The 27746-nt window shown below is 42.3% G+C and overlaps 1 protein-coding gene across 4 annotated transcripts; it reads left to right on the top strand.

Annotated features, from left to right (window-relative positions):
* On the top strand, positions 1-26587 carry TSC1 (TSC complex subunit 1). 4 transcript variants are annotated; one of them, XM_071817200.1, is made up of 23 exons: positions 1-126; positions 7119-7181; positions 7402-7577; positions 8249-8352; positions 9005-9157; positions 11420-11564; positions 12612-12766; positions 13088-13161; positions 14615-14793; positions 15239-15348; positions 15585-15708; positions 16094-16209; positions 16527-16599; positions 17341-17439; positions 17534-18104; positions 18814-18857; positions 19300-19466; positions 20110-20292; positions 20666-20776; positions 21189-21311; positions 22306-22493; positions 22594-22755; positions 23524-26587. In XM_071817200.1, exons 3-23 carry the CDS (start codon positions 7472-7474, stop codon positions 24008-24010), a joined length of 3474 nt encoding a protein of 1157 aa, XP_071673301.1. In that variant the 5' UTR covers positions 1-126; positions 7119-7181; positions 7402-7471; the 3' UTR covers positions 24011-26587. The 4 variants fall into 4 exon arrangements, with proteins under 4 accessions (XP_071673301.1, XP_065709661.1, XP_065709662.1 ...); XM_065853589.2 differs by lacking the exon at positions 1-126 and adding an exon at positions 186-290 and having other exon boundaries at positions 16097-16209; XM_065853590.2 differs by lacking the exon at positions 1-126 and adding an exon at positions 186-290 and having other exon boundaries at positions 22309-22493.
* The last annotated feature ends 1159 nt before the right edge of the window (positions 26588-27746 follow it).

Here is a 27746-nt window from a genome sequence, read left to right as displayed (position 1 = left end):
CCTCCGCCACGGGACACCGGGTGGGCGCCACACCCGTCACTCCCACTCCTAATCCCCAACCGGGGAGAAAGGCCCTAAAGGGAGAAGAGACGAGCAGGGTGGCGTGAGGGACCGGCGTGGCATTGGGTGAGGGGGAGAGTGGGGCGGAAGGGTGGGATTAGTTTGTGCGGCGGAGGGATTCGAGGGGAGAAGCGGTTCTGAATGGGAGGGGGAGGCAGGGCCAAGATGGCGGCGCCCTGTGGGCTAGAGGAGCCCTGAGTGGTAAACAGCTGAGGGGAGGAGAAGGAGAGGTGAGTGTGCTGGGCCTCCTCCTCCCTCCCCCAGCGGGGCGAGAGCGGGGGCAGCCGCGGGGGCCGGAGAGAAGGAGGCAGAGAACAGCGATGGGGAGGCAGCGAGAAAGGGCTGGGGAGGAGGCGGCAGGAGAAAGGGAAGGGGCCGGGGGGATGGGGAAGGTGAGTGTGAAGCCTAGCGGGGGGCGATGTTCCGCTCTCCGTCCCCTTTCATTCCGCTCAGGTAAATTTGATGTTGGGGCGAGTGCCACTGGGGGGGGAGGGGGGGGAGCTGGGGACGCAGCCCCCCACCTTGAGCCCCCACCCCAGCCCTGAATTTTGCGCGGTTTATCGAAAAAGCTTCAGCACCTCCGCTTTCGAACGCTGAGCAGTGATTTGTAGACTGCTCCTGCCTCAGGCACTTGCTGAAGAGGTTCACTCGTCCGGGTTCAGGCATTAAAACAGTTGTTCAAAGTCTGTCCCCTCAGTGGGGAGGGGTTTTCTTATTTCCTTGCTCGTGGGTAGGTGATGTGCAGTCAGGATGTTGTTTACTGCTACAAAAACCGAAACAAAACAAAAATTTGCTTCCTGTTATCACAAAGAACTTGGAAGACTGCAGTTCTGAAGTTTTCACCCTTTGTTTGCTATGGATACAGCCTCTGTTATTGTTTTATCGATTTGGTCAGTGCTTCTTTCCTTGTCTCGTTTGTTTTTTGTGTGCTTGGTTTTTTTTTTCTGGTTGATTGGTTTTATTTTTTTAATGAGTCTTTTACAAGGCAATGAGTGAAAGAACATGCCTTAAAGGAGCACATGATTCAAACCCCGTAGAAGTGACACAGAAACCGGGATCAGGTTTTGTGTGCAGAATCATTTCCAGAACTGCTGTTTCCAGAGAACCTTCCAGTGGATGCTCATACCGAAGGTTTTCACTCTTTGGTCTGATCCTGTAGTTTGCTGGCATTAACTTGTCCACCAAGTTGTTAGAAATCCATCCTAATGGAAGCACTACTGAAGTGATCCCAGGAGGTGGAAAATTTCCTCTGCAGTTTACACGTATGAACAACTAGAAACTGAATCTTTGAAACTCAGGATGTTTTGATAATTAGTTCAAGCATTGGGAATACTTCTGTCTGCAGTTGACTTTGCTTTGCTAAGCAGCAATCAGGTATTCTGCTTATCAGAAACAGCTATACCATGTTTAAGCCTAAAATAAAATCATGAACTTATAATCCTTTACTCAGTAAAAACCTTTTTGTTTATTTGTTCTGGTTTTTTAGGGTTTTTGTAAGCAGCCTAGTCAACCCAGTACTAACTTGCCTTTATGGGGAGTTGCACAGACTTACTCAGATGAAAATATAGTCAGAATATCTAATGTGTCATGAGATGAACTTTAATTAAAATGATTTTATCTCTGGCTGTGTTTAATCCCGGCTCCTTAATTCTTTGTTACTTGAGAGTTTACTTTTCTGGTGACTGATAAAAAGTGGTGTTATTAAAGAATTCCCACATGAGATATACTGTCAAATTGCAGATATTTTGGTGTTTGAACAAATATTTGACTGTAGTAAATATTTGTAGTTTCAAATGAATGCCAACACTGTTTAGAGCTGGACTGCTGGGATGTCAAGTTGTACCAATTCCTGAAATTCTTACAACTACCAGACACCTTCTTGGCAGCTCTGATAGGAGCTGGTGGGGCGATAACCCGTCAATCTCTGTAAGAGCTGAGCAGCCTGTAACACACGTGCACGTGCGCACACACATATCACAGAATCACAGAGTGTTAGGGATTGGAAGGGACCTCAAAAGATCATCTAGTCCAATCCCCCTGCTGGATCAGGAACACATATATATCTTTGGACAAGATACCTTCTCTTATAAGCCAATAAATAATCAAAGCACTTTCCAGTGGTGGAGGCAGGAGAGGAGTCTTAGATTTTATGGCGTGTTGCAGACATATCTTTTTTGAAAGAATATTATCTCTTGGTCTGGTATGTAGCTGCTATGTTTTCAGGTAGTTTAATAAATGTAATGAGGACAAGTAATCATATTTCCTTTGTTAGCCAAAGCAGTTATTTGGGTAGCACATTAAAATACAGAGTGGTGAACTACTCTCACTATCCTGGGTAATAGTCTTTTTTTAATTTAAAAGGTACCCATCATTTGGTATTGTGTATAATATTGAGTTATATCTAAAAATAATTATCAAGTTCAGGAATGGGGTCTTGTATCAGATCTTAAAAAATATGGGCTACTAGAAAAAAACAGAGACCTTCATTCTTTACAAATAAATAAATAAAATTAATTGTACTGCCAATTTCAATGATGGGTTTGAACTGAGGTGAAAAAGTGAACGATCAGCTGCTTTCTCTCCTATTGCCACCGGCGGTTTTTCTCCCTACTTTCAGTTTTCATTCATTCCTTATGTCACTTCTATAATGGTAGTGTTTAGTTCACCTGTGAAGAAAATATAGAATTGAGTATTGTTAGGAAACATAAAACAGGCTTGGGTTTTTGTATATCAGATGGGAGGGAACGAGGCTTATCCTTTCATGACAAACATTGCAAAGATTTGAGCGAGCAGGGCTGCTTTGCTGTCAATCTGAATTTTGTGTGGAAATGACGATTGCTGTAAAATTGTCTGTCCTCATTCGCGGCCTCTGCCGAGGCAGCACCCGAGGACTTGACCTGCAGCAGGTGGAAAAGTGTCAATCCTGAGCTCTGGCTTTGTGTGTAGTTGAAATCCTCTTTGTCTTGTTGGAGAGGGGGAATAACCATTTACTGGCATGCCCCACGTTTAACATACAAGTGATGAAGAGGGCTGAAGTGCTGATGTTCATCCTGGAGTAAATGGTTCTGGTGTCTGAATTTCTGTGTTGACCCAGCAGATGCTGAGGAGGTTCTGGGAGGAGTGTGTGTTTGTGGAGTGTGTCCCCTCCTCCCCATAACTGGCACTACCAGCTGCTTTTTCATTTGGCTTGAGATAAAAATACACTGAACAGAACATCTTCTCTTGACAGAAATACTTACAGAAGTCATAATGTCTTTCCCTAGTTAGCCTTTTCCCCTGAATATTTTTACGGTCTTTTCCTTTGTCTTGAGTCTGTAGCTTAACTGTATTGTGGTTAAGTTAGCTACCAAAAACATTTTGTAAAACAGATTGGTTCTTGGCTTGTTTGGCTTCTCCTTTTTCTCCTGTAAGCTGGATCCAAAGTTGTATTGGTACTTAAAATTAATGTCTTTTATTACAATTTATTTTTATGAAAGCTCTGGAATATAAGAATAAGACATTTGCTATTGGCGTTTATATCTTCCAGTGAGATCAAAATGTTGCATTTTAAAAGGTATTTAAACAGATTTTTTCCCACTCTTTATTATTTAGTACCTTGGATCTTTTATATAAAAGTAATTGTAAAAGTTAGCAAAGAATCAGCAACTCAAACCATTTGGAAAAGTTACTGACTTTGTTTTAATCCTGTCGGTTCCAAGTATGGCTCCAGGGATGTGGAAATTCTAATAGTGGAATGATTGCGATAGCCGGGGCTGGGAACATTAAAGAGGCTCATATGCTATGTATTTGTGAGGAAAGATGTTGTGGTGATATGATACTGTGAAGATTTAAGGGAGGTTCTGTTCACCACAGATGCATCAATCCCAGAAACAGAATACTGTGGCACTCAGTGGGTGATCTCGCTGTTTTACGAGGTAATGGAAGTTCCTTAACCGGCACTGTGCTGAGTTCCTTATCTAGAAGATTTGAAAATCACAAATTACTGCTGGGACTGGTCATAAATCACACCAATACTGTGGCCCGTGGGAACAGTACTTTGTATAGCAGAACACAGTGTTTTCTGATTGAAATTAAAAGCCTCTTGCCTGCAAACTAGTTATTCAGCTGTCTTTGCTTAAACAGAGTGTGACACCATCTAAGACTATTGCAGGAATTTCCTGCTTTGTTCATTTGTGTTGGGCATCGTGGACCCAATGTGATTAGAGGATCTCAGTCTTACGTAGGATTTCAAATCGGTTCCTCACAAATGACTTTACAAGAGATCCTGCATTGAGAAAGCCGTGATTTGGTTTTGTTTTTTTTTTTTTAATATGGTTATTTGTATGTAGCAGGGTGGCAACATTTTATTGGTGTTATAACTTCAGCAGATAAAACTTCCACCTAGTGAATCACAGAATCAACTTGGTTGGAAAAGACCTCAGAGATCATCCAGTCCGACCCTTGGACCAACTCCAGTCCATTGACCAGATCATGGCACTAAGTGCCATGTCCAACCACAGTTTAAAAACCTCCAGGGTCGGTGAGTCCAGCACCTCCCTGGGCAGCCATTCCAATGCTGACCACTCTCTCTGCACAGAATTGCTTTCTAATCTCCAGCCTCAATTTCCCCTGGCAGAGTTGAAGCCCATGCCCCCTTGTCCTATTGCTGACTGCCTGGGAGAAGAGCCCAATCCCCACCTGGCTAGAACTTCCCTTCAGGTCGTTCTAGAGAGTGCTGAGCTCACCTCTAAGCCTCCTCTTCTCCAGACTAAACAAGCCCAGCTCCCTCAGCCTCTCCCCATGGATCTTGTGTTCAAGTCCCTTCCCCAGTCTTGTTGCTCTTCTCTGGACCCGCTCCAGCACTTCAACATCTTTCCTTAACTGAGGGGCCCAGAACTGAACACAATACTCCAGGGTACAGGGGAAGGACCACTGCCCTTGTCCTGCTGACCACGCTATGTTTGATACAGGAAATACCTATGTGTGTTATTGTCCCATTTTTAGACATGGTTTGGAATACTTGTATTAATATTTCAAATGCTGGTATCACTCCGGTTTGTGTAAAGTACTTCAGTGCATGATTGACAAGTGTATTTAAACTATGCTGGATTTAATGGCACAGGGTCACTTGAGCCATCTGTTTTAATTAGTTTAGGGAGCTTGGGAAATTATTAGTTACCTATGTGTATAGTTCTCGGCAACTAAACTTGCACTATCAACCTTGCTTTTATCTGATTTTAGTGTTTGTGTGTGCCAGCAGACCAATAGCATAAACTTTTAAATCCTCTTACCTACTGAACGCTTAAACCGGTGTTTTTCCCATCTGTCTGCAAGCGTATTGTTGAACCTGACTTCCAGAACCCAGCCAGAGTGTCTACAAAGGTGTGTTTCTTCATTTCAGCACGCTCTAGGTTTTTTTTCCTCTGGCAATATCAGAATTAGTGAAACCTGCTATTGAGGTTTTGACTGGTGTGATGAAGATCTGGTCCAAGTATAATAGTATTACTAGAGGAAAATTAGAAATAAAAGCATTTTTTACACGCTGATGGGGGAGTGTGGGCAATCAAAAAGAGAGTTGAGAAGCTCTTTATGGGATAAAGAAACAGAGATGTGAATTTATGCTGCTTTAATTCTCAAAACAGGTTTAGCTCGCGGCTGGTTCGGGGGTGTGGTCACACATCTCTTTTGTTAACAAGACATTAAACAACTAATTCATGGTGCTTAGGAAGCTGGGGAATCTATTGCTTAACCGTAGCTGTATGGTGTGATGAATTCAGGCACCTATGTTAGCAGGCCCTTTATGGTCTCAAAGATGGTTTTCTTGGGTATCTCAGTATAGCTGTAATTTAGTAAATTAAATATTACAGCGGTTACTAGAAACTAAAAAATCAGTTGACTCCTGAAAATGAATAACGAAGTGGAAGGTTGACTCCTTCAGCTGCATGGATGAGTGGCTTTAAACTTGTTGGAAGGCTGGTGTCGCTCTCTGAACATTGTTTGTGTCCTGAACAGCAAGCTCTGGGAGGAAGACGTTGAAGCCTGGGAGTCTGCACAATGTAGAGAAAAAAAATTAGAATCCCAAACCACAAAAAAATTAGAGCCCTAATATGTATTTGACTAAAAAGTAACTCTTTTCTCCCAGCTCAAGTTTCTATTTTCTTATCTTCAGTTGAAAGTTTTGCTGACACTACCAGCCAGTTTTAAGTCTGCAGTTCTTAAGGTTTTGCCAGCGTGGGATGCGAAAAGAAATAACATTTAAATCTGAAATGCTTCAATTAGCAGACTCTGCTTGTAGATGGACTGAAATTTTATTTGTTCTGCTCAACTGTGCAGCTCTGATCATTGAAAACTGAGTGTGGGATTTTTCTGTGTTCTGGAATAGTGATTACTGGAACACTTAAAGAGATTTTGTTGCTAATGAAATGCATGTTGTGAGTGTGGGACCGTATTGTCACCTTTGCATTTGCAACCAGTGCCAGATTGTCTGTCTGGTGTCTTGTGGCCCCTAGTAAAAGTGACCTTGGGCGGTTCTGCAACTACGGAGGGATATGTTGCAAATGACCAAGTTTGCTGGTAGGCAGGTTAACTCCTGCTGTCCAGTAACATTGTTAAACATAAGTTTTCAAGAAAATACTTTGTAGGTAGGTACAGATTATCATTTAAAATAGCACTGATATATGGTTCTTGGCCAATATCTAACAATATTTGGACTAGAATCTAAAGACTTAACTAATTACATTAATTCTATATTCAGAATTCAGTAAGATAGAAGACAACGACTTTGTAAGATTTTGCCTACCATAATACAGCTCTTCAGCATCTTTGGAAGGCTCACAGTACAAAACTAGAAGCTTGTGAAAGCCATGTATTTGGAGGCAATTGCACAGCTTCACCTGTGGACAGTTCTGGAAAGGGTGATTGTGTAGCACCTTTTTGTTTTTCAAACTAAGGACTGAATTTCCTCGTGTGTCGCTCAGCTCTGCTTAGTAAAGAACTTACTGCTGTTCTACATAAACCAGGCTTGATGAGGAAGAAATAAATTCTCTTTTGTTAACCTCTTCATGTTTTTTCTTTATTAGTGATCATGAAAGGTGTGTGGCTGACAGAATTACAGACAGAAGCTCAACTCGTCCACAGAACAGGTGCTGTATACACAACTGCAGTACACAAAAATCGTGTCTGTAAACTTGGTATGTGTCAGCCTTGACTTCCATGGAGGGAGTTTGCTAGCTGGAAGCAATCATTGCCATGTAAAACTGTTAAATGGGCAATACTGCAGAAAAGAGGGGGTGAAGTGATGAGAGATTTAAGATGGAAAGGAAAAAAGTAAGCCTCATTCATCTGTTCTTTCTTCTCTCCTAGTCTGGTAGAGAGGCACCAATGAGGAACGGCCTGAAATTTTAACCTCCACATTCATGTTGGTACATGCATCATGGCACAGCAAGGAAATGTTGGGGAGCTCCTCTCAATGCTGGATTCTCCAATTCTGGGTGTCCTGGAAGATGTAACAGCTGTGTTCAAAGATAATCTCATTTGTGGTGTGTATCCTTTTACGAATTGGAGGAGAGTTTTGCTTTTGTAAAGGTAGAATAATGGCCTTTTTTCTATCAAACACAATCTTTTCAAGTGCCACTTGAAAGAAACTCTTGATATTTGGGTTTGAAATTGCTTTAAGGATTGAGGCTTCTCTTACGTACATTTTGCTTAATGGCATGGCTCTCCCCAAACAAAACAGCAGATCCAGACTTTCTTGCAAAAATGATTTCTGCTATTAAGGCATCTCTAATGTTGATAGAGCCTTTTCAGAGCATGAGAGCGCTGTCAGTGTTCTTGTCCCTGAACGTGTTCTCTCTTATCTGCTCAAGGGAGAGAGTGTAAAGTTACTCCTGAACTCTTTACCTGTCCTGGGTAAAATACTCTTGGAGTTCAGCTGCCTCTCAGTTTGTAAGGTTAAAGAGTGCCACAGTAATTGTTCATTATTAAAAAACTTACTTTCTCTGAGCCAAATGCTATTGCTCGAATCGTTAGGAACTAGAAAATGTAGTTGAGAGGTCTCATTTTCCTAAAGGTCTGGTAACAGTAAATACTCGTTTGTGTTGTTAGTTATGTAATAGTTGTTAAAAAGTTGTCCAGTATCCATGTAACAAATGTTTCATCTGTAGTGTAATGAAAATATATTTTTTTTTTCTTGCTGTAAACAACCTGTCAGACCGTGGCCCTGTGCTTGTCAACAACCTGGTGGACTATTACTTGGAAACCAATTCTCAGCAGGCACTGCATATACTGTCCACACTGCAAGAGCCTCATGACAAGGTAAAAAGAACCAAATCTTGTTATTAAGTATGGCAGATTTTAGCCTTATATTGAAGCAGCCTTTAAACAGCATCTGTTAGAAATCTGGTTTTCCGTTCTGATATAGAATGACCTTGTTGTAGAGATGTAGTATCTCTGTAGTAAGAGTAGTTAAGTTTTTAGAAAACTTCAAAGGTCTCGATTTCTTGGGTTGCCTAAACTGATGCAATTCAGCAAAGAACCTTTATAAATGAAAGTTTTCTGAGGACTGATGTTGTCTCTTTGCAATGCTACTGCTGCTTGTTCGGTGCTGATGCATTAGCCCAAACCAAATAGGGTATTTTGAGAGGAAGTAAAGATTTTTAAATAGATTGAGATAATGACACTACAAATTGTTTTACTTCTGCTGACCAGATTTTTTTTTAATTTATGATAAATGTAGTGAAGTGTAGTGATTGCTTCTGGACTGAATAGTTTGTATTTTGCTACCAGCAGGCTTAAATGTATTGCTTGGTTTTATTTGCTCTTGCACGCTATATATTTGTAAAATGCCCATAGTTTCCATAATTGGTGATGACAAACTGCTGAATATAAATTGGTGAAAAATAACATGTACCATTTAAATATAAATACCTTCCTCTTTTCTACTACTCTCTGAAAAATCCTCTATCAGCATCTACTGGACAAAATTAATGAATATATGGGCAAAGCTGCTACCCGTCTACCCATTCTCTCTCTGCTGGGACACGTGATCAGACGACAACCATCCTGGAAACATAAGCTTTCTCAAGCACCTCTCCTGCTTTCATTACTTAAATGTCTCAAGGTAAGAACTGTAAAACACTTGTACACCTGATGTAACCCTATGTACCTGTAGTGCAAGGCATTTGTTTTCTGGTTTGATGTCATTTATTTAGGCTGTGAGAAGAGGTAAAATGAATACTGAGCCACAGTGGAATTGTATCAAGTAAATACTCTGTGCTGATCCTGTTGTTACTGACAATCTTGTTTCTAAAAGCCACTGTCACTGTATGAATTTGAGTTAGGGAAGTTTACTACAACTTTTCTTAAAGTAGGTTAAAGACAGAGGGCTGTCAGTGAAGTCGATGGATGTATTAAATATTAATTTAATGAAAAATACAGTAACTTGCCATTAGTGCATTCTGAAATTTGTGCATGTAAGGTCAAATACTTGCAGTGTAGATGGGCCATGCACAAGGCTATTCCATGTTTCCCCACGCTTTGTTTCTTTTGTTGATTTCTTCCATCAGCAAATTTATCAGTTATAATACCGTAAAGCATTGTAACAGTGAAGAAAGAATGGAAAGTGTTTTGAGACCTAGAATACATTGTCTGTAATATCACTGAATACGATGGTGTAGAATTCATATTAGTCACTTAAGTCTCAGTTAAGCACACGGTGTAGTCAAGTGCCAGTGCTCTTCAAAATAAAAACACAACAAGTTTGTAACTGCCAAAGAAGCAGCTCCATGTGCTGTTCCTGGAACTCCTGACGTGCCTCACTAGGGTTTGTGACCCTTTCCAGTGTGAGTCTTATATGATGGCGGGTGAAGCGAAGTGTGTCAGAAAGCTGTTGGGAGCAGAACAGACGTGGAAGTGCTCGGGACGTGTACAGCGGGATGGGGATGGACATGAAATGTGCTGTGAGAGATTGTGTCTGAATGAGGGAGAACAGAAGCTGTAGATTACACAGAGGAACAAAAATCCGTAACACTGGATATGTCTGATCATCCCAAGCAGCTCTTGGGAGATACCAAGACCAACTCAGCAGCATCTGGCCGCAGGTTAACAGAATCACAGAATGTCAGGGACTGGAAGGGACCTGGAAAGCTCATCCAGTCCAGTCCCCCTGCCAGAGCAGGAACACCCAGATGAGGTTACACAGGAAGGTGTCCAGGCGGGTTTGAATGCCTGCAGAGAAGGAGACTCCACAACCTCCCTGGGCAGCCTGGTCCAGTGTTCTGTCACCCTTACTGGGAAGAAGTTTCTTCTGAAATTCAAGTGGAACCTTTTGTGTTCCAGTTTGTACCCATTGCCCCTTGTCCTATCATTGACTGTCACCGAGAAGAGCCTGGCTCCATCCTCGTCCCAAGACTTGGCAAAGATGATGGAGAGCAGTCCAGCAATGACCTCAGCCAGCTCCCTCAGCACCCGCGGGTGCATCCCATCTGGACCCATGGATTTATGGATGTCCAGATTGCCTAACTGCTCCCTAACCCACTCCTCATCAACCCAGGCAAACTCCTCCATTGTCCTGCCTTCCTCTGGGGCATCAGCAGTATGGGGCTCCTCAGGACAGCCTCTGGCAGAGTAGACAGAGACAAAGAAGCATTCAGTAACTCCGCCTTCTCTGTATCTTCTGTCACCAGGGCACCCACCTTGTTCATCAGTGGGCCTGCATTGCCTCTGGTGTTAGTTCTCCTGTGCTGCTTATACCCTGTCCTGGCAAAGCAGAGGAACTACCCAGGAAAAAGTGCATTAAACAAGGGAAGCAAGTAGGGACCCTAGCAGGAGAGAGTTCAAACATTTTCTGTGTTCTGTCCTCAAATCTGATTCTCTGTTATGTAGTTTCATCTAGCTAAAGGTTTTACTGCCACATTCCTTTCTCTCCGTGTAAACCATGGGGTTCTAGCTATTGTTTGAATTACTGCTGTATGAAATATTTAGCAGCCAGAGTAATCAGCCAGGTTTATTAGAAAAGCTTTTGACCCTTGCACTGGTAATTAGCCAACATCTCTGAATACCCTGATCAGATTTGCGATTTCTTAGACTCTGAACACTCTGTGTTCTTAGCTCTGAGAAAGAAGGAAGGTGGTACGTAAGATACTTCACATACCAGTAATTTTTTTCTACTCAATTGTGGAACTGTGGTGATTTTCCCTTTTTAACTAGGTCAAGCTTTTATACAGAAAAGCGGCAGCAGAATAGTTATGGTAGGTTTCAGAGGGAATGTTTTCGAAGTAGAGAACTTTTTCCATGATGATGATTCAGTCTTCACCTCATCCTTGGAAAAAAATAAAGTTCAACACTTTTAACTGACTAATGCAGGTTTTCTCCCTTCTTGCAGACTGACACAGATGTAGTAGTACTCACCACAGGTGTCCTAGTGCTAATAACCATGTTGCCAATGATTCCTCAGTCTGGCAAACAATACCTTCATGATTTCTTTGGTATCTTTGGGCGTCTCTCAGCCTGGTGCTTGCAGAATCCAGGTGAGATTTCAACTTTGTTGCATGCAGTTATGGTTTAGTAGTATCCTTGTAAATCTTGCACAGTTGGTGAGTAAATTCTGTTGTGAGACTCTTAATGGTCTGAGATTATTTAAATGCAGAGCATCATGTATTAAGCCCGCAAGCTATTCTGTTCTTTGATAGTTAGCATCAAGGAGTGCTTTTTCACTCAAAGTTTGGAAGTCTCTTAGATTCTTCCATGTGGTGCTGCTGCTACATGAAGTTTCACTGGACCGAAATGCTACCCTGATAACAGTGAAATGCAGAGACTGATCTTAATGGACAGAGAAGGGAAAATGCTGACGTTTGAGTCAAATATTTGGGAATTTGAGATTGCCAGGTATGGATGGGGAGGGGGAAGAAGCAACATGTAAGAGTTTATTCTAGTGTGCAACTGTCAATAGTCATGTAAGTGTCGGTAAAACTCATCTTCTCAGTTACGGCATCAATTTTGATGAACTGGTTTTGCTGAATTTGTTGTAAGGTATCTGATGTCTAACACTGGTGTTATCTGTGTGTGTGTCTCATGGCTGTATGAACAAATGCTGTGTTAAGCCCATAGGGATGTTATTTAGAGGGCCATTTTGCATTGCAAGTAGGATTGGAGCTTACAAGACGGCCAGTAAGATTCCAGTCTGTCACAGCTGCTTTTTGTGGATACAGGCTTTTAATTTTTACCTTTGAAGGGATGCAAACCTTAGTTTTAATTTTACAGACAGTTTTGCGAACTCTGGCTCGCTATCTAGAGGGGTTTCAGGTTCTAACTTGAATTAAGAAAGTGCTGTGCTTTGGGAATGGCAGGACACTGGTTGGAATTAATGGTCCATGTCTTAATTTTTGGTGTTGCTGTGAGCTGATTAGTAGGTGTTGCCTATTCCCTGAGAAGACTTCAGTTTTGCCAGAGACTGTTTGTATCTCAGAAGACTTGTTCGAGTTAACATTTCTAATTTAAAAGTACTTTGCTTGCATTCTTAGAAGTTTTGTCCTTTTCTCCAGTGTAATGAAAAAGATTATAACTACTTTTTCCAGGTCATGTGGCAGACATCTATCTTGTCCATCTTCATGCCAGCATTTATGCTCTCTTTCATCGTCTTTATGGAATGTATCCTTGCAATTTTGTGTCATTTCTGCGTTCTCACTACAGTATGAAGGAAAACTTGGAGACCTTTGAGGAGGTAGTCAAGGTAAAATGCTTCTTCTCTCTGAATTATCTGAGACAAGCAATTAATAGTTGTAAAAAGGCAGATATTTGCCAATTCAACACAGTACATTGATTTAACTGAGTGCTGCTCAGCAAAACAAAATAAAAACTGCCTATTGGAGGACTAAAATCTCGGGAGCAAAATCATCTCTTGAAATTGTGATGATGTGCATTAGCATTATCGGGAAATGTAGCATTCTGAACTATTGGGATCAGTAGGTGGCTCATCAGCTTTGTGTGGTTTAGTGCAACCAAAAGATGCTGTACTGATAATACGTAATTCTTCTTGCTCTTACTCATCCAGCCAATGATGGAACATGTGCGAATTCATCCAGAATTAGTGACTGGATCTAAGGACCATGAACTGGACCCACGAAGGTATATATGTTCACTCTGCTATTAGGAGAGGCTATAAATGAGCAGCTTTCAGCTGGGTTCTTTCAGAAGGCTTTACAGCAAAACCTTTTCTGTCAGCAATGGTGTGTGGCAGTGGTGTTTTGCCACCCATGTAAACATGGGTACACCAGGTAAACACACAGACTTTTTTCATCCAAACTTATGGCTGAATGAATGAGCAAAAACTGTTGTGAAAAGCTATTACCAGCAATATTTGGGTTCTAAATTCATTTTGTGTCTGGGGTAGAATCTGTCATCTACTTAACAGTTGACTTTGTCTTAATTTTATGACTTAACCATAAACCATGCTCATAAAGTTCTAAAAGATTTGGTTAAAATGAATAAAAAGAAACTACCACTGACCTGCTTCATTGGCATAAGGTTTGGGTGATTTTTTTTTGTTTGTTGAAGTACTTGGTGGGATTTAAGTGTTTAAAACGGCTTCAGCGTGTCTTGTTTTGGTACCTAGATATTGGTTCAGTTAACAGATCAGTTCTTTTAACAGGTATGTCTTAACATTATCAGCTGTATTAGTTTTCTTTAGCAATAGGCTCATTTGCCTGCAGCAGCACCACTTGCTGCTTTTCTCTTGTCTCCACAGGCCCAGCCACTGAAGAGGAGAAAGTTGACTCTTGTTGCTGCACAGTAGTGCTCTTGCCCCGCTTTTCAGAGCCACTAGGAAAACACTCCTAAATGGGAACCTATTGAATATCACAGTGCTCAGTTTTGCAGGCTTCTCCCAGACAGGGGGGAGGGTGGCACCACTAACGAGCACAGTTGGCACAAAACTACCAGTTGAAGCCTTCTGTTTTGGTATCTGCACATAATATCTTATGTTAGAAAGCAACTCAGCCTTTAATAGGCAGCCCTCTGTGCTTTCTCTTCTTTACAGTGAATTTTTATTCCCTGAGATAGTGGGCAGATCTAATCTGGCTGCTTAATTTAGTGTGAAAAAGTTTTCAGAATGAAGGAGGTAGTAATAGTAAAAAAACATTCCCAAAACTTGGGAGGAAAAACACAGACCTGAAACTAACATTGCAGATGGTGTTTGCTTAAATAATATAAGATTCCCTCACTGCTGACATGTCTCAATTTTGACTACCAACATCTGAGTCTAGTTGAGCTGATTTCTACAGCTGCTGAAGCTCAGGATCAACCAAGTCTCCGTGCGCTGTTCCTCCTTTCCAGAGTGCTCCATGGCAGACCTTTATGGATCTCTGTGTCAAAGCTGTTTGTCTCCTCTTTGAGACCCCCTCTTACAAGTCATCTGGTTGCAATTTCTGTATGGTGCCTTGTTCCAGTTTTGACTGGGAGCGTGCAAAGCTGTCTGGAACAAATGAGCCATCCTACAAGCCAATTCCTCATATTTCCAGGAACTCTTATTTGTGACAATAATTGACTAACTTACTCTTTTGGATCCAAAAACTGTCTGCAGGTGGAAAAGACTAGAAACTCATGATGTTGTGATAGAATGTGCCAAAATCTCCCTGGACCCTGCAGAAGCCTCGTATGAAGATGGTTATTCCTCTGTGTCTCGGAAACTCAGCACAAGCTTAAAACATCATCAAACTGACCCCAGTGCCAGCTCTGACATTGACACACAGAGCAGCTATGGTAAGACCTGCTTGAGGGCTGGTGAATACTCAGTTTTGGGAGGAAAACTGACCCTGTAGCAAAAAAGACGTCTTACTAATTTGTCCCACGTAAAATTTGGTTCTTAGGCACCAGAAAATAAACTGTTATTTAAAAAAAATCATTATATATAGATATATGCTCTGGTCATGTAGACATACAGAATGTTGGCAAAGTTGCCTTTCCACTGCCTCTTTCTCCCCTGCCCTAAAACAATGAACCAACCAAAAGAAAAGCTCTAGTATGTAATATATTGAAAAAGTATTTTCTTGGGCTGGAAGAGAAGTCTCTTGTTTGCCAGCTACGACTGTGTATATTGAATGGATTTGAAATGTTTTGGTTAAAAACCTTTAAATATTACCCAGAAGAATCATTGGTTTGTATTTGATGTGCTGGATGCTTTTAATTTTATTTTTTTAACTTTCAGGGACTTCTACCCCATATTCCACTCCTCGGCTAACACTATCACAAATGTCAGGGCAGCTACCTCAGATTCTGAGCCCACAGTCAATACGGCTGCCAACTGAGCCACAGCAGGTAAAGCAGAACACACAGTGGAGCCAAAATGCCTTTAGTGCTTTGCACTTTGCTCCTGGTTTCTCGTGACAATCCAAAGAAATTCGTGCTTCTGAAAACATGTTTGTGAGCTCTTCAGAAGCTGGTGTACATTTCAGGTTTAATCCTCATCTGATCTCCCGTGTCAGAACCTGGATACGGATTATTCACGTGTTCCTTTCGCTGATTTGTGTTTGTTGTGTGTTGCTTTTCCACAGGTTACCATCTGGAGTCCTTCTGCAGTGTGTGGGATGACCACTCCACCCACATCCCCTGGCATTGTCCCGTCAGAGCCATCCCAGTCTGCCTCACAACCTTACAGCAAAGCTCTTGGCACCTCCGGTACGTGCTGCGTTTTGGAGTCAGGCCCTCAAAGTTTATTACAATAGAAATTCTGGCTGTAAATTCTACTGTCAACTTCTTAATAGGGAATGCCACACCGTGCTGTTTGATAGGTTCAGGTCATTCTGTGGACTGAATAACCTGGTCATCTAGAGCAGTGCTAATGCAAACACAGAAACAGGAATTAAGTCACAATTAATTCACTGCCAAAGTCTGGAGCAGGTCTTTTAAAAACTGTGCACTCTTATTTTGATAAATAGTTGAAAGAGATTTAAGAAGGAAATGACTGAGATAGTGTTTGAAACGTACAATTCTTCACATGCAATATTCAGCTGAAAGGAGGAAGTGGGAGCCTGCTGAGAAAACTTTTGCTCCTCCTTTTCAGCAGGGGGGAAAGGAACACCCTTGGGAACGCCAGCCACGTCTCCTCCTCCACCCTGCACTTCCGATGACTTTGTGCATGTTTCACTCCCTTCAGCTGCTGCCATGCCTCCTAAAAAGGTATAACAAAACTCTTCTGCCAAACAAATCTGATGGTTTTTTTCATTGACTCGTCATACATGCAGTGACCAGAAGGAAAAATCAGAGTAACTGATTTACAAAAAATGTTGCCATTCATTGCAAAAACTCATTTTCTTTTAAGTTCACACAACTATTGCTACTTCCAGTTGCACAGTTTGAAGACTGCTTAGGTTGGTTTGCTATTTAAGCCATCTGTTTGCAGGAATTCCCTTTCTATGAAACTGTCCAAGAGATTTGTTGCCAACAGATGTCTGATGTGAAGCATCTATTTTGGTTTTTGTTTTGTATATTTTCAGGAGGACAAACCAGATTCTGGGAGGCCTTCACTGTACCGACAGCAAAATGTCATAAACAGCGATAAATCATTGGGTAAACTCTGTTTTCCTCTCCTTATTACAATAACCTATTGTAAACCAACCCTTGTTTTATTGACACCTGTTCCAGTTGCCAAACACTTTTCCACAGGTTTTTGTCTTTTTCTGTGCTTCTCCCCACACAAGTTCTTTGTAGTTCCAGGATCCTGCCTTAACCTGTGGTTCAACTTAAAATTTTCTTGGGATGCTTTTGATTTCATTTCATTTTCCACTGGGCTCCTAATCTGTGACTGAGTTGCGACCAAGAGGTGTTTCTGCCCTGCGTGCTTTAGCGTGGATCTCCCTGGCAGCTGGCTCAGAGTTTTCATCAGTAGTCACATTGTTGAGTTTTTATTACATTAGTTGGCTAAACTTTTTTCAGGTAAGTTCTGTGTCCTTGTTTAGCCAGATCAGAACCCAAAGGGGAGTTTATTGCTGAAGTAGAGAGTAATCACTCTACACTTAAGCATATTGGTATAGTTGCAAACAGCACATCCTTATTCACAGAGGTGGTCGCCTACACTTGTTGTACAACAGCAGATGTTAAGTTTACAAAATTACGTTTTGGGATCAGGACTGACCAGTGACTGATCTCTGAGTGGAACAGGGCTTGGATGGTTTCCTCCTCTGGGGAAGCATCTGAAGGAAGGACAGGCTTGTTCTAGGGCTCTTTCAGCAGTAAAAGCCTTCTGGTTTGTGCTGTGATAAGGCTGGAGAAAACAGCATCTGTACAACTAACATTTCTTTTTTCTTTCAGACACACCCGGTAGTAAAAGTTCAGTAACCTTAAGTGATCTTCCAGAGTTTTTAGGTGGTTTGTCTTTTGAAGATAGTGCTGAAAAGGACAGAGAGGAAGGTAATTTCTGTCATCCTTACATACATCTTAGCTAAGGAAATGTTTGTAATGTTAACATACAAGATATTATGCTCCCTCCTCCCATCCTTCTCAGATGCAATATCTAAAGAGATCTCTGAGATCACAACTGATGCTGAACACATGGTGCCTAGAGGAGGATTTGACTCTCCGTTTTACCGCACAAATGAAAGTCTGTCAGGCTCTCAAAAGAAGACCCATTCAGCAGTCTCTGGCGTTCAGGGCCACAGTCAGACCTCTGAGCCTTTAACATCTTCTCTGGACAAGCCTGGGCCTGAGAGTGCGCGGGAAACACCCAAACAAACATTTACTCCCATAGACAAGCCCTACGGAGGCTCTTCCGAAAGCCCTGCTGGTAACAGGGAAGGAACCTCTGGGGAGACGCGTATTCTCGCTCCCAGCCCTTGCAAAGTACCAGCACAAAGACGAATGGTGTTTGGGAGCGGGCAGCCTCCCCTATACGACCACCTTTTTGAGGTTGCATTACCAAAGACTGCCTACCTCTTCGTTGGCAAGAAGACTGAGGAGCTGCTAAAGAAAGCCAAGGGAACCCAGGATGAGGAGTGTGTGTCCTCCACTTCTCCCGTGGAAGTGCTGGACAGGCTGATACAGCAAGGAGCGGATGCACATACTAAGGAGCTGAACAAGTAGGTGACTGAAAATCATACTTTGCAAACTTGCATCTTAGTCCTTTTTGTGCTGGCTTTATTTTCATAGCTTTACCTAAAAGCAGCTGTGTCTGGAAATCTACAGTGAAACCACATTCTGTGGAACATTTCTGTTAACTGAACTAGAGGTTCCGGAGGGAACATTTGTATATTTGCGGTGGTAACTAGTTTACTTTGCTATAAAAAGCGGGGCTGTGACCATAGGACTTTTACTACCTTCACTGACAGGGCTTGGGATGAAGAAGCAGGGCTGTTGGCTGTGCCCAGCTATGGTTTGGTACCACCGGCAGTGAGATTTGTTCACTTTATCAGGTTTAAATCCCACATTAGCTAGGCAAAAGTAACTGTAGAGGCCAAGGGGAGATTGACTCTTCTAATATACACGAAGCTAAAAACTGGACAACCGGATTTAAAGTTTAGGTGTATCTGCTGTGTTTCTTCTTTTCATCTTACTACCACATTTTTTGATTTGTTCTATGCTTGTAAGAACTTTCCCAAGAAATTCCCTCCATCATCTGCCCTTGCAGTCTGCTGCTTGCACGGTTCCTCCTTCTCACATACTGACTGACCATAATTGTACTTCTATTAGACTGTAAGCTCTTTTGAGGTAGGCATGCCATTTTAAAGTGACTTGCAGAGTGTTTGCATATTTAAACTTACTATTTAATGCTGCATGTTTGTTTTCCAGATTGTCTCTGCCAAGCAAGTCTGCTGACTGGACTCACTTTGGAGGTGAGGAAGTTTCTTGTGTTTTGGCAATCTGTTCATTTGCTATTAGACTTGCTTACACAACAACCTGTGTCCCTTTTTTTTGTTAGTTTATTAATGCTCCAGAAAGATGATGCCCTCCATTAAGTCCTGGTTTATCTGCTTAGCAGGTAGACATCTGCGTTCCACTGAGATGAGCTGGGTTTTTTCATCTTTGAAAAGTGAAAACTGCCTTTCTCACAGTTCTAGCCATTTCTCCTTTTGACCATTTAAGATCTTCTAGCCTTCAGAGTTATGCTGGTCATCTAAAAGATCCTCCCACCTTTTCAGCACTACTTGAATCTAAACCTGATAAAATAGAACAGACAGATTTTTAAGTTGTCATTTCAAAGAACTCTAGTTTGCTTATTTTAAAAAATATGTGGAACAGGGACAGTAACCTCTTCTGTCTTCAACTCCAATCCAGGTTCTCCACCTTCAGATGAGATTCACACCCTCCGTAACCAATTGCTTTTGCTGCACAACCAGTTATTGTATGAGCGCTTCAAAAGACAGCAACATGCCCTTCGGAACCGTCGACTCTTGCGAAGAGTGATTAAAGCAACAGCGCTGGAGGAACATAACGCTGCCATGGTGAGCAGGGGTACAGCTCCAGCAGTGAGTGAAACTCACTGGTGCTAGAACAAGTATTGATTGGTTTGACCAGTATCTTTCAGTACTACTCAATTTAAAAAGAAGCCTAATTTCTTGCCTTATTAAAGTCAGTGTTTGTGGAATAACTTGAGGATGAGTTACATGCACTGTGATTATTAAAACCAATGGTTTCTACTGGCTTGTAGACAGCTGAATCAGTGGACACCTGCAGGCTTGACCTTTGCCAGCACTTACTTTTTTCACCTTTTGATAATTCAACACGAGGCAAAAATAGCTTTCCAAATACGTTTTGGAAAATGAACTGTAGCTTCAGCTGTGAAACCCAAGTCCCCATCAAAAGTGTGAGGTGCAGTAGGAGAATCTGCTGTTGCTCATTGTGCCTTTGGATGTGACTTTGAGTTGTCAGCCTGTCCACTCTATCACCATTTTATCTCGTTTTCAGCCAAAAAACCAAATCCCAAAAGCCTAAAGAACTTGCTGTATATAGAATATTCTATCTATGGAAAAGTGCTACACCTGCATGCGATTAATTGATAGCTTTCCTTAGCTAGCAACTTAGGACAGATGTTCTAACTGATAAAGCAGGTGTCTTATCTGCTGCTTCATATGGGGTTCTTAACAGAAAGATCAGCTGAAACTACAGGAAAAAGAAATCCAGGCCTTGAAACTGAGTCTGCAGAAAGAACAGGCAAGGTACCACCAGTTTCAGGAGGAGCATGAGAATATAGTGGCTCAGCTTCACAGCCAGATCAGACAGCTGCAGCACGACCGGGAGGAATTCTACAACCAGAGCCAGGAACTGCAGGTATGGAGCACAACACTGAACAAAATTGTTATCCACGTACTGGCTTTAAAAATAACCTTCCTAACAACATGGTGTGAAATATCTGAGAGTTACATATGTTAGAGATATTGTCCTAATTCAGAATGAGACAGTGCATAGTTGGAAAGGCTCAACTTAAAACTCTAAAAGGGTGATGGCTGTTTTGTCCTCTTTTCATTTTGGAAATAGCAAAATGTAGTTTCTTAACTGGTTTTGGGACTTTGACAAATGCTCGGTGTAACTTGATTTACAGTGCTGGGAGTTCCGACCCTCCAGCCACGTGCCGTTGCTGCTCCTTATTCAAGTTTCAGAACCCTGGGTGAGGGTTGGTATGTTATTTTTTCAATTTGAATAGACCAAGCTGGAAGACTGCCGGAATATGATTGCAGATCTGAGGTTAGAGTTAAAGAAGGCTAACAACAAGGTGTGTCACACTGAATTGCTGCTTAGCCAAGTTTCTCAAAAGGTAAGAAAAGTCCCTGTTCCCAGGGTCGCTTTGAACTCAGTTCAGAGGCGTCTGAAACTTCTCCTTTGGGCTGCTTTTTCCACAGTAGGAATTTGCAGATTGAGGGATATGAACTTGTATTAAAGCTTTGCTAAATCTTGGCATCTTGTTTATATCAGAAATTGAATGGACTTCTGTATGTGGAGACATGATTATGTTAAAGGAAGCGATATCTGTATGGTGAAGTTCTGTATGGACTGTCACCAGCTTTATAAAAGCTTATTTATTTAACATTTATTACCTGTGATGTGTCGGATTCTTCTCTTTGTCTCCCTTCTTTATAAAAATACCCTGTGCACACAGTGCCTGTCAGCTGGGACTCTCCCGCAGAACGATTTATCCCAACGTTTGACTCTGTTCAATCTCTGTAAAGCTTTCCAACAGCGAGTCGGTGCAGCAGCAGATGGAGTTCTTGAACCGGCAGCTCCTGGTTCTTGGTGAGGTCAACGAGTTGTACCTGGAGCAGCTGCAGCACAAGCACACGGACACTACAAAGGTACGATCGCAGTGCTGGCCTTTCGGGAAGACGTCACTTGAGGTCATTGTCAAGCTGTTCTCAGCCTTGGCTGCAGAATGAAGGAAATGCTTCATTACTTAACATGTACCTGGGTTTAAAACTGTTTTTCAAGGATTTGTTTTAAAATTTAATCTTCTGTTCAGATATTTTTGTGCTCCGTGCTGTTATAGAATCCTTTCAGTGCCCTGTGCTTGGAAACTAAGGAGGGGATGTTAGGGTTCACCTGAAGTTTTAACCACTTGGTGTAAATTCTTAGCAATCTTTTCCTGCCAAAGGCAAAGACTTTACTGTGCTTTTAATGCAATTGTCAGCAGACTATTGCTGGTAAAGTAACATAGGGCTTTTATATTTGTGCAGGTGTGTAACATTAGGGTAGTATTGCTAGAATTTGTAGAAAGATCTTAACTTTGTGATTTGCTGTTTTAAAATGAGCAGTCTTACTCTTCTCGGTCATTTTCTTATTAGAAGTTAGTATTACCTTAACTAAAACTTCTGTGGTTCGTATGGTTTTACTTCCTGACTTCAAAGAAACCTTTTTTTTAATTAGAAGCAAGTAAATTGCACAACAATATAACTGTTTCTGCATGAGAGCAAGTAATTAAAGAAGATGAATAATAAGCAAAAAGTCTTTCACTGGTATTTAATGAAGGTCATGTTGCAAAAATGGTTTTAAAGTGGAGTTTGTCTGTTCTAATCTGGTGCAGACCTGGCAAGTTTGCTTTGCTGAAAACAGCTTTTCATGAGGAACATTAATGTGCTAATAAATGCCAGTGATGTGTAGTTATTTTCCCAGTAACTTAATAGAGTACATCCTCAGAGTAGCCAATTTTCTGTATCTGTTTTTAGAAATGCTTCTCTTTTATTCCATCTTGCTTAAAAGTGTGCCTATTTATAGCATCAGAAACGTGTCTAAATATTAATAAAAATAACACATGGTCACATTATACTTTAACATGGTGTTCTTTCCTTCGAGGAGGTTGAAATGTTGCATGCTGCTTTTCGGAAAGAACTGGAGAAAGCAAAATTGTGTGTTCAACAACAAAGCCAAAGGCTCGATGCTTCCCAGAAACGGATAGTTGAACTGGAATCTCAGCTTGCTAAAAAGGACCACCTCTTCCTGGAGCAAAAGAAATACCTGGAAGATGTCAAAATCCAAGCACGGTAGGGGCTTCCTATGGAAAACTTACAGATGCACTGTGATAGTTGGGGCAGAATCTGGAGACTCTGGACCTGATGGATTTTGGTTTCTTTTTCTGTTCAGAGGTCAGCTGCAAGCAGTAGAAAGTAGGTACAAGGCCCAAAAAAGAATCACCCAGGCGTTTGAGCTGGAGATCTTGGACCTGTTTGGCCGGCTGGAGAAGAGCAGCCTACTGAAAAAACTTGAAGATGAAAAAACGGAAGCAGCTGAAGCAGCAGAAGAAAGGTAAGGGTGATAATGTGCAATGTGCTGAACTCATGACCAGCTCCTTGGAAGTTGGTATCCTGCTGGAATTCCTAGAACTTAGATGCATCATCTCAAAATATTTCTGTTATCCACACTTTAACAGACTGAGTATTTCAGCACTCTGCCGGGGTTACTGAGAGTCGCTGACAAAACTGGAGGTGCTGGTGAAGTTCTTTTCAGATAGCAGAACCCTTGCTCACAGTTTGAGAGAAACCTCTGGTTTGTCTCATAGATCGGTCTCTTTAATCTACAAATTGCTACACTGTTGTTAAGTAGTTGTTTTACTTACCTCTACCTAAAGCATCTTGCTAGTGCTGGATTTCCCTCAGATCCTACCTTTTTATTTCTACACCAAATTCTGCTGCAGCATCAGGATAATTTCTTGCACTGCCAACAGATTTATGGCAATCACCTGTGCATGGGTAAGCTAAAAGAAATATGGACAGTCCAAGGAAGCTGTACAGATCTCTGCCTTAACTGACCAGGATCCAGTTCCATTCTGCTTTGGCTTTAGTGTCAGCTTTGGACTTAAAACACTGGATATTGCAAAGCTGAGTGTGACATCTTTCTGGTTACCTTCTGCCACTTCTGCTTTGCTACAAAACGGTGAAAGGAAAATTTAAAGTACATATACAGTAGCAGAAATGGAAAGTAATCAAAGTAACGTGCTTTCCCCAGGATTTCACCTCCCATTGTAAACGTTGCTGCAGTTTCCTTGACACTGTGTCCTCTCTCTTCCCAAAACAGGCTGGATTGTGCTAATGAAGATACTGTGGCGGGATACAGCGAAGAAACAATTGGTAGAAATGGAGAGACCAAACCTCCCAGCACTCGAGGTAGCAGTAGCAGTAAGGGTGGCAGCAACAGCGAGCTCTCCACCCCAGAGAAACCCCAGGACCAGAGATTCAGCAGTCGCTGGGAGACATCCGTGTTGCTGGAGCCCTCGACTACTGTCCCACTGACTGTAGGTTCACTCCCCAGCTCCAAGAGCTTCCTTGGCATGAAGGCGCGTGAATTATTTCGCAACAAGAGCGAGAGCCAGTGTGATGAGGAGGGTGTAACCATCAGCAGGCTTTCTGATGCTCTAAAGACCGAACTATATAAAGATCCAAGCGTGGAGACGAAGGCCCCTCCAAGCCCCGATAACCTTAGCCTCTCGCCGAAGATCCAGGAAAGCAGTGTTGGACAGCTTCATATCATGGACTACAATGAAACTCATCATGACCACAGTTAAAAAGGAAGATAGTCAATCAGTGTTATTTTCATATTCTTGGCATAGAACAGGAGGCGTGAATGCAAGTTTAACTAAAAGCTTTTATGTTTCTTTGGTCTGAGCAGCTAGCTCATGCAGCGGAATAGGATTGATGGCCAGAAACGGAAAAAAAGGCTGCTGAACGAATGCTAAGTGGATTTTTGGGTCTGGAATTGAAACGCCCAGCATAACTCTTGCTTCTTTCTCAAATTCAGTCCTTAGCAGCGTGTACTAATTTGAAGGGACAACTGTTAACATTTGCAAGTATTTTTTTCCCTTTCTCCCTGTCCCCAGCTGAGTGGCTGCGTTTATGAACTTGAGTGCAATATGAGGCCAAATTAACATTTGTGAGTCTACTATGAATGCTTTGTATTTCCTTTACAAGCTTCCAATTTAGAGCCGTTAATTGTGCTGCCTGTCCAGGTGACTTCGGTTGCTTTCATCCTGGAAAGAAGCAGCGCTAGAATTTCTAGTGCATTCATCTAAAGGTCTCTATTTTGCCTGTCCCCTGTCCCACATCACTCAGAGCCCAGTCTGCCTTAAGTTGGACTCTGAATAACGAAATGTTTAAAAAAAATAGTGTACTTCTGCAAAAGGATTCATTCACCCTAATTCATGATCATTGTTTATATTGTCCTTAACATTTCCTGGAAAGTTACATTTGAACAGACACTTACGAAGGAACTGGAGCTTGTAATGCAGAAGAGCCCGTATGTGCTGGAGACTTGTTAAAACACTAGCTTCAGAGCTTTTGTGGTATTTTAAATGTTTGCCTGACAGAGTGGTACTGACCTCAGACTGGTTTGTATGGGAAAGCAATCAGGGTGGGAGAAGAGGGAAAAGGAAGCTTTACTCGAGCAGGGTGAGCGGTGCAGAACACTGATGTAGAATCGCACGCTTATGAAGATTTGCAGAAGAGCGTTTGTTTCTCTAATTAGGGAAATACTTGTGCTGCCTGACCCTCCTTCGTAGTTTTGGTCTTTGTTCCCAGTCTGAGCAAGATCTCTGTGTTTTGAGTCCAAGCAATTGGCTTCATTCTTCCTGGGAATACGTTTTCAGGGTTTCCTTTGAGTGCTGTTGTGCTCAGACTGCAGCACATTTTTCAGCTCAGCAATGTCAGTTTGGCTCTAGGTATCTTCCCTTTGCCCTCATCCCCTTCCCTTAGAAGACAAGGCTGACGACGAAGCCTGCTCCAGCTGAGCACTGGAATTCTGTCGTGAAGCCTTTCTGCATTAATCATGTTTTAAGTCGATGATGGGCCTTCTGTGAAGGAGGATGGTGAGATCAGGGCTTGTCGGTGGTCAGACTCAGTCTCCTTTGTGGCAGAGCTGTTGGGGAGGCAGTGTGCCTGTTTTAAACGTTAGATATGTCTGGGTCCAGGTGTCCTTGGACATATGAGGTTTCAGTTACCCTGCATCACGTGTGGCCTCTCTTCTTAAACATTCTGTCGGTGGCAGCTGCTGTTTAAGAATCGTCTCACATACAAATCAAGTCCGAGTACACTTGCGCTTGTACAAATCCCTTCTTAACCTGAATGGGAACAAGACTCTGTCGAGGCGCTGGCAATACGCTAACTTGCGCCTGACAGTACTTTTCCTCCCTTTTCCACTTCTTCCATAATGCCCAGGGTCTAAATACATTTCTGCCTGTCGAAATTATTCTCAATGTCCTTTCGGTTGGTCAGTACGAACTCTGAAAGTAAAGGTGAACTTCAGTGGTTTTGTCAAAGCTTGAATCTGCATGGAATAGAAAATAGAGAGTTGGTTGTAAGTGACAGACTGGTTTTGTCGACATGTCTATAGACTTTCTAAGACGTAGCGGTAGCAAACGTGGTAGCGTATGTTTTGGTAAGATTTGGAGGTTTCCCGCCCCTTTCCCCCCTGCGTCCCAGCCCCAGGAGTGATTGAACGGTTTGCACATTGCCCTTGAAGGGCTGGGCCATGGGAGGAGCTCATTCTGCTCTGCCCAGCCCCAAAAGGTGGATCTTGCTTGAACAACAGCATCACTTGCCCTGAAGAGAGGCGGGTTTTGTCGTCGGTTACGAAAATGCCCTGGCGGTATGCAAGCTCATTGATAAGGTGGCTTTTTTCTTCTTTTAAAAAAGGATTTTAGCACCGGGATAGTAATGGAAACCACTTTAGGTTTGTTCGTGGACCACAAAGATTATGGAGGAACAAATTTTGCAATTTTTTTTCTTTTCTTTTTTTTTTTTTGTAAGTCTAAAAATCATGGATCTGCTGTATGTAGTTAACTTGCTGTTTGTTCGAAGGGGTCCCATCAGTGAAGTGGAAACAGATTTTTTTAACTGACTGCTTTTAGTTAAATCTAAAATTGCTGTCTTTGTCAAGTTAATCTGTTCCCTGCCTCGCTCTTTGTAAGCATGTTAAACAATCCACATTAAATGCCATAAATATGAAATACAAGGAAATGGTACAATCGTAAGCTAAGAAAGAACTTAAACCAAAAGGAGGTTTTGCTGTCCTTATTAGAATGTTCTAAAATGTCAAGGCAGTTGCTTGTGTTTAACTGTGAACAAATAAAATGTATTGTTTTGCACTACTCTGTGTTCAATTCCCTGCAAGCTGATTTCTTTGGGACCAAGCTGTGCTGAGACACAACATGCAGAAACAAGTTGAGTATTGAAGCATCTTCCAAGATCCGTGTAGTACAGAGCAGATAAGTGGTTCTGCCCCTTTTTGCACTGGGTTCTTTGTTAGAAGCTCGTTTTTCTGCGTGGAGCCAAAGCCTGTATTCTTCTGCAAGCAACAAACTCCATGACGATATCCCGGTATAATCCATAAATTAACTGCAAACAATTCAGTGCTGCAAATCTGTGTATGAGCTCTCTGTATGGCATTGTTCATGTAGCCTAGAGACTACACAGTGATTAGACAAATTAATAGATCCAAATGTCAAAGACTTGTTTGCAAAGCTGGGGACGGTGTCAGAAGCTCCGTCTGCCCTTGTCCATGTGCTTTTCTCCTCTGTACCTCACTCAAGAGTCACTGCTCACACAGGGGGGCAGTTTCTCAAACCAAGGGGAACTTTGGGACCATTTAAGTTTAACCTGGTAGCTTAAGGTTGTATTCTTGTTCTGTTTTTTTTTTTCCAGACTGGCAGCCTTATGCATCTTGGGAAAATGACCAGGGCTGCGGCGCTGCTGGACCTGCGGGTTTCCTGCCGTGTGACAGACGTTAAAAAGCCCCATGGATGTGGGACTGGCAGGACAGCACGACGGTCAGAACTTTTCAAAACTTGCTTTTAGGAGCTTTTGCTTGCTGTCACTAATGGAGCGTTTCCTGGCTGTGGCCACTAGAGGCCCCACGAAGCCGCCACTTAATCTCTGCATCGGCTCTGATGACATTTGTGGGATGCTGAGAGATCTGGGTGATGCTGAGTTTCCCCTCAAATCGCCTCTTCCCTTTCTGCAAGAGCCCCCAACCATCACTGACACTTGATCTTCTTGGGGTCTGAGCTATGAACACCTCTAGGACAAGAGGAAACAACCTCACGTTGTACCAGGGGAGGTTGAGGTTGGATCTGGGGAACAATTTCTTCCCCAAAGGGCTGTGGGGCATTGGAACAGGCTGCCCAGGGCAGTGCTGGAGTCACCATCCCTGGAAGGGTTGAACAGGCAGAGATGAGGTTCTCAGGACATGGGGTAGTGCCAGGGATGGGGGAATGGGTGGACTTGATGATCTTAAAACCCTTTTCCAAC

Source organism: Patagioenas fasciata, chromosome 20 (assembly GCF_037038585.1).
Source record: "Patagioenas fasciata isolate bPatFas1 chromosome 20, bPatFas1.hap1, whole genome shotgun sequence".
NCBI classification, from domain to species: domain Eukaryota; kingdom Metazoa; phylum Chordata; class Aves; order Columbiformes; family Columbidae; genus Patagioenas; species Patagioenas fasciata.
This window is presented reverse-complemented; position numbering and strand designations above follow the sequence as displayed.

Bases quoted from the DNA above. Each gene is read 5' to 3' on its own strand.
- TSC1 (XM_071817200.1), top strand. From the start codon at position 7,472: ATGGCACAGCAAGGAAATGTTGGGGAGCTCCTCTCAATGCTGGATTCT. The intron at 17,440-17,533 runs GTAATTTCTGTC...CATCCTTCTCAG, and splicing joins TGAAAAGGACAGAGAGGAAG to ATGCAATATCTAAAGAGATC. The intron at 21,312-22,305 runs GTACGATCGCAG...CTTTCCTTCGAG, and splicing joins AGCACACGGACACTACAAAG to GAGGTTGAAATGTTGCATGC.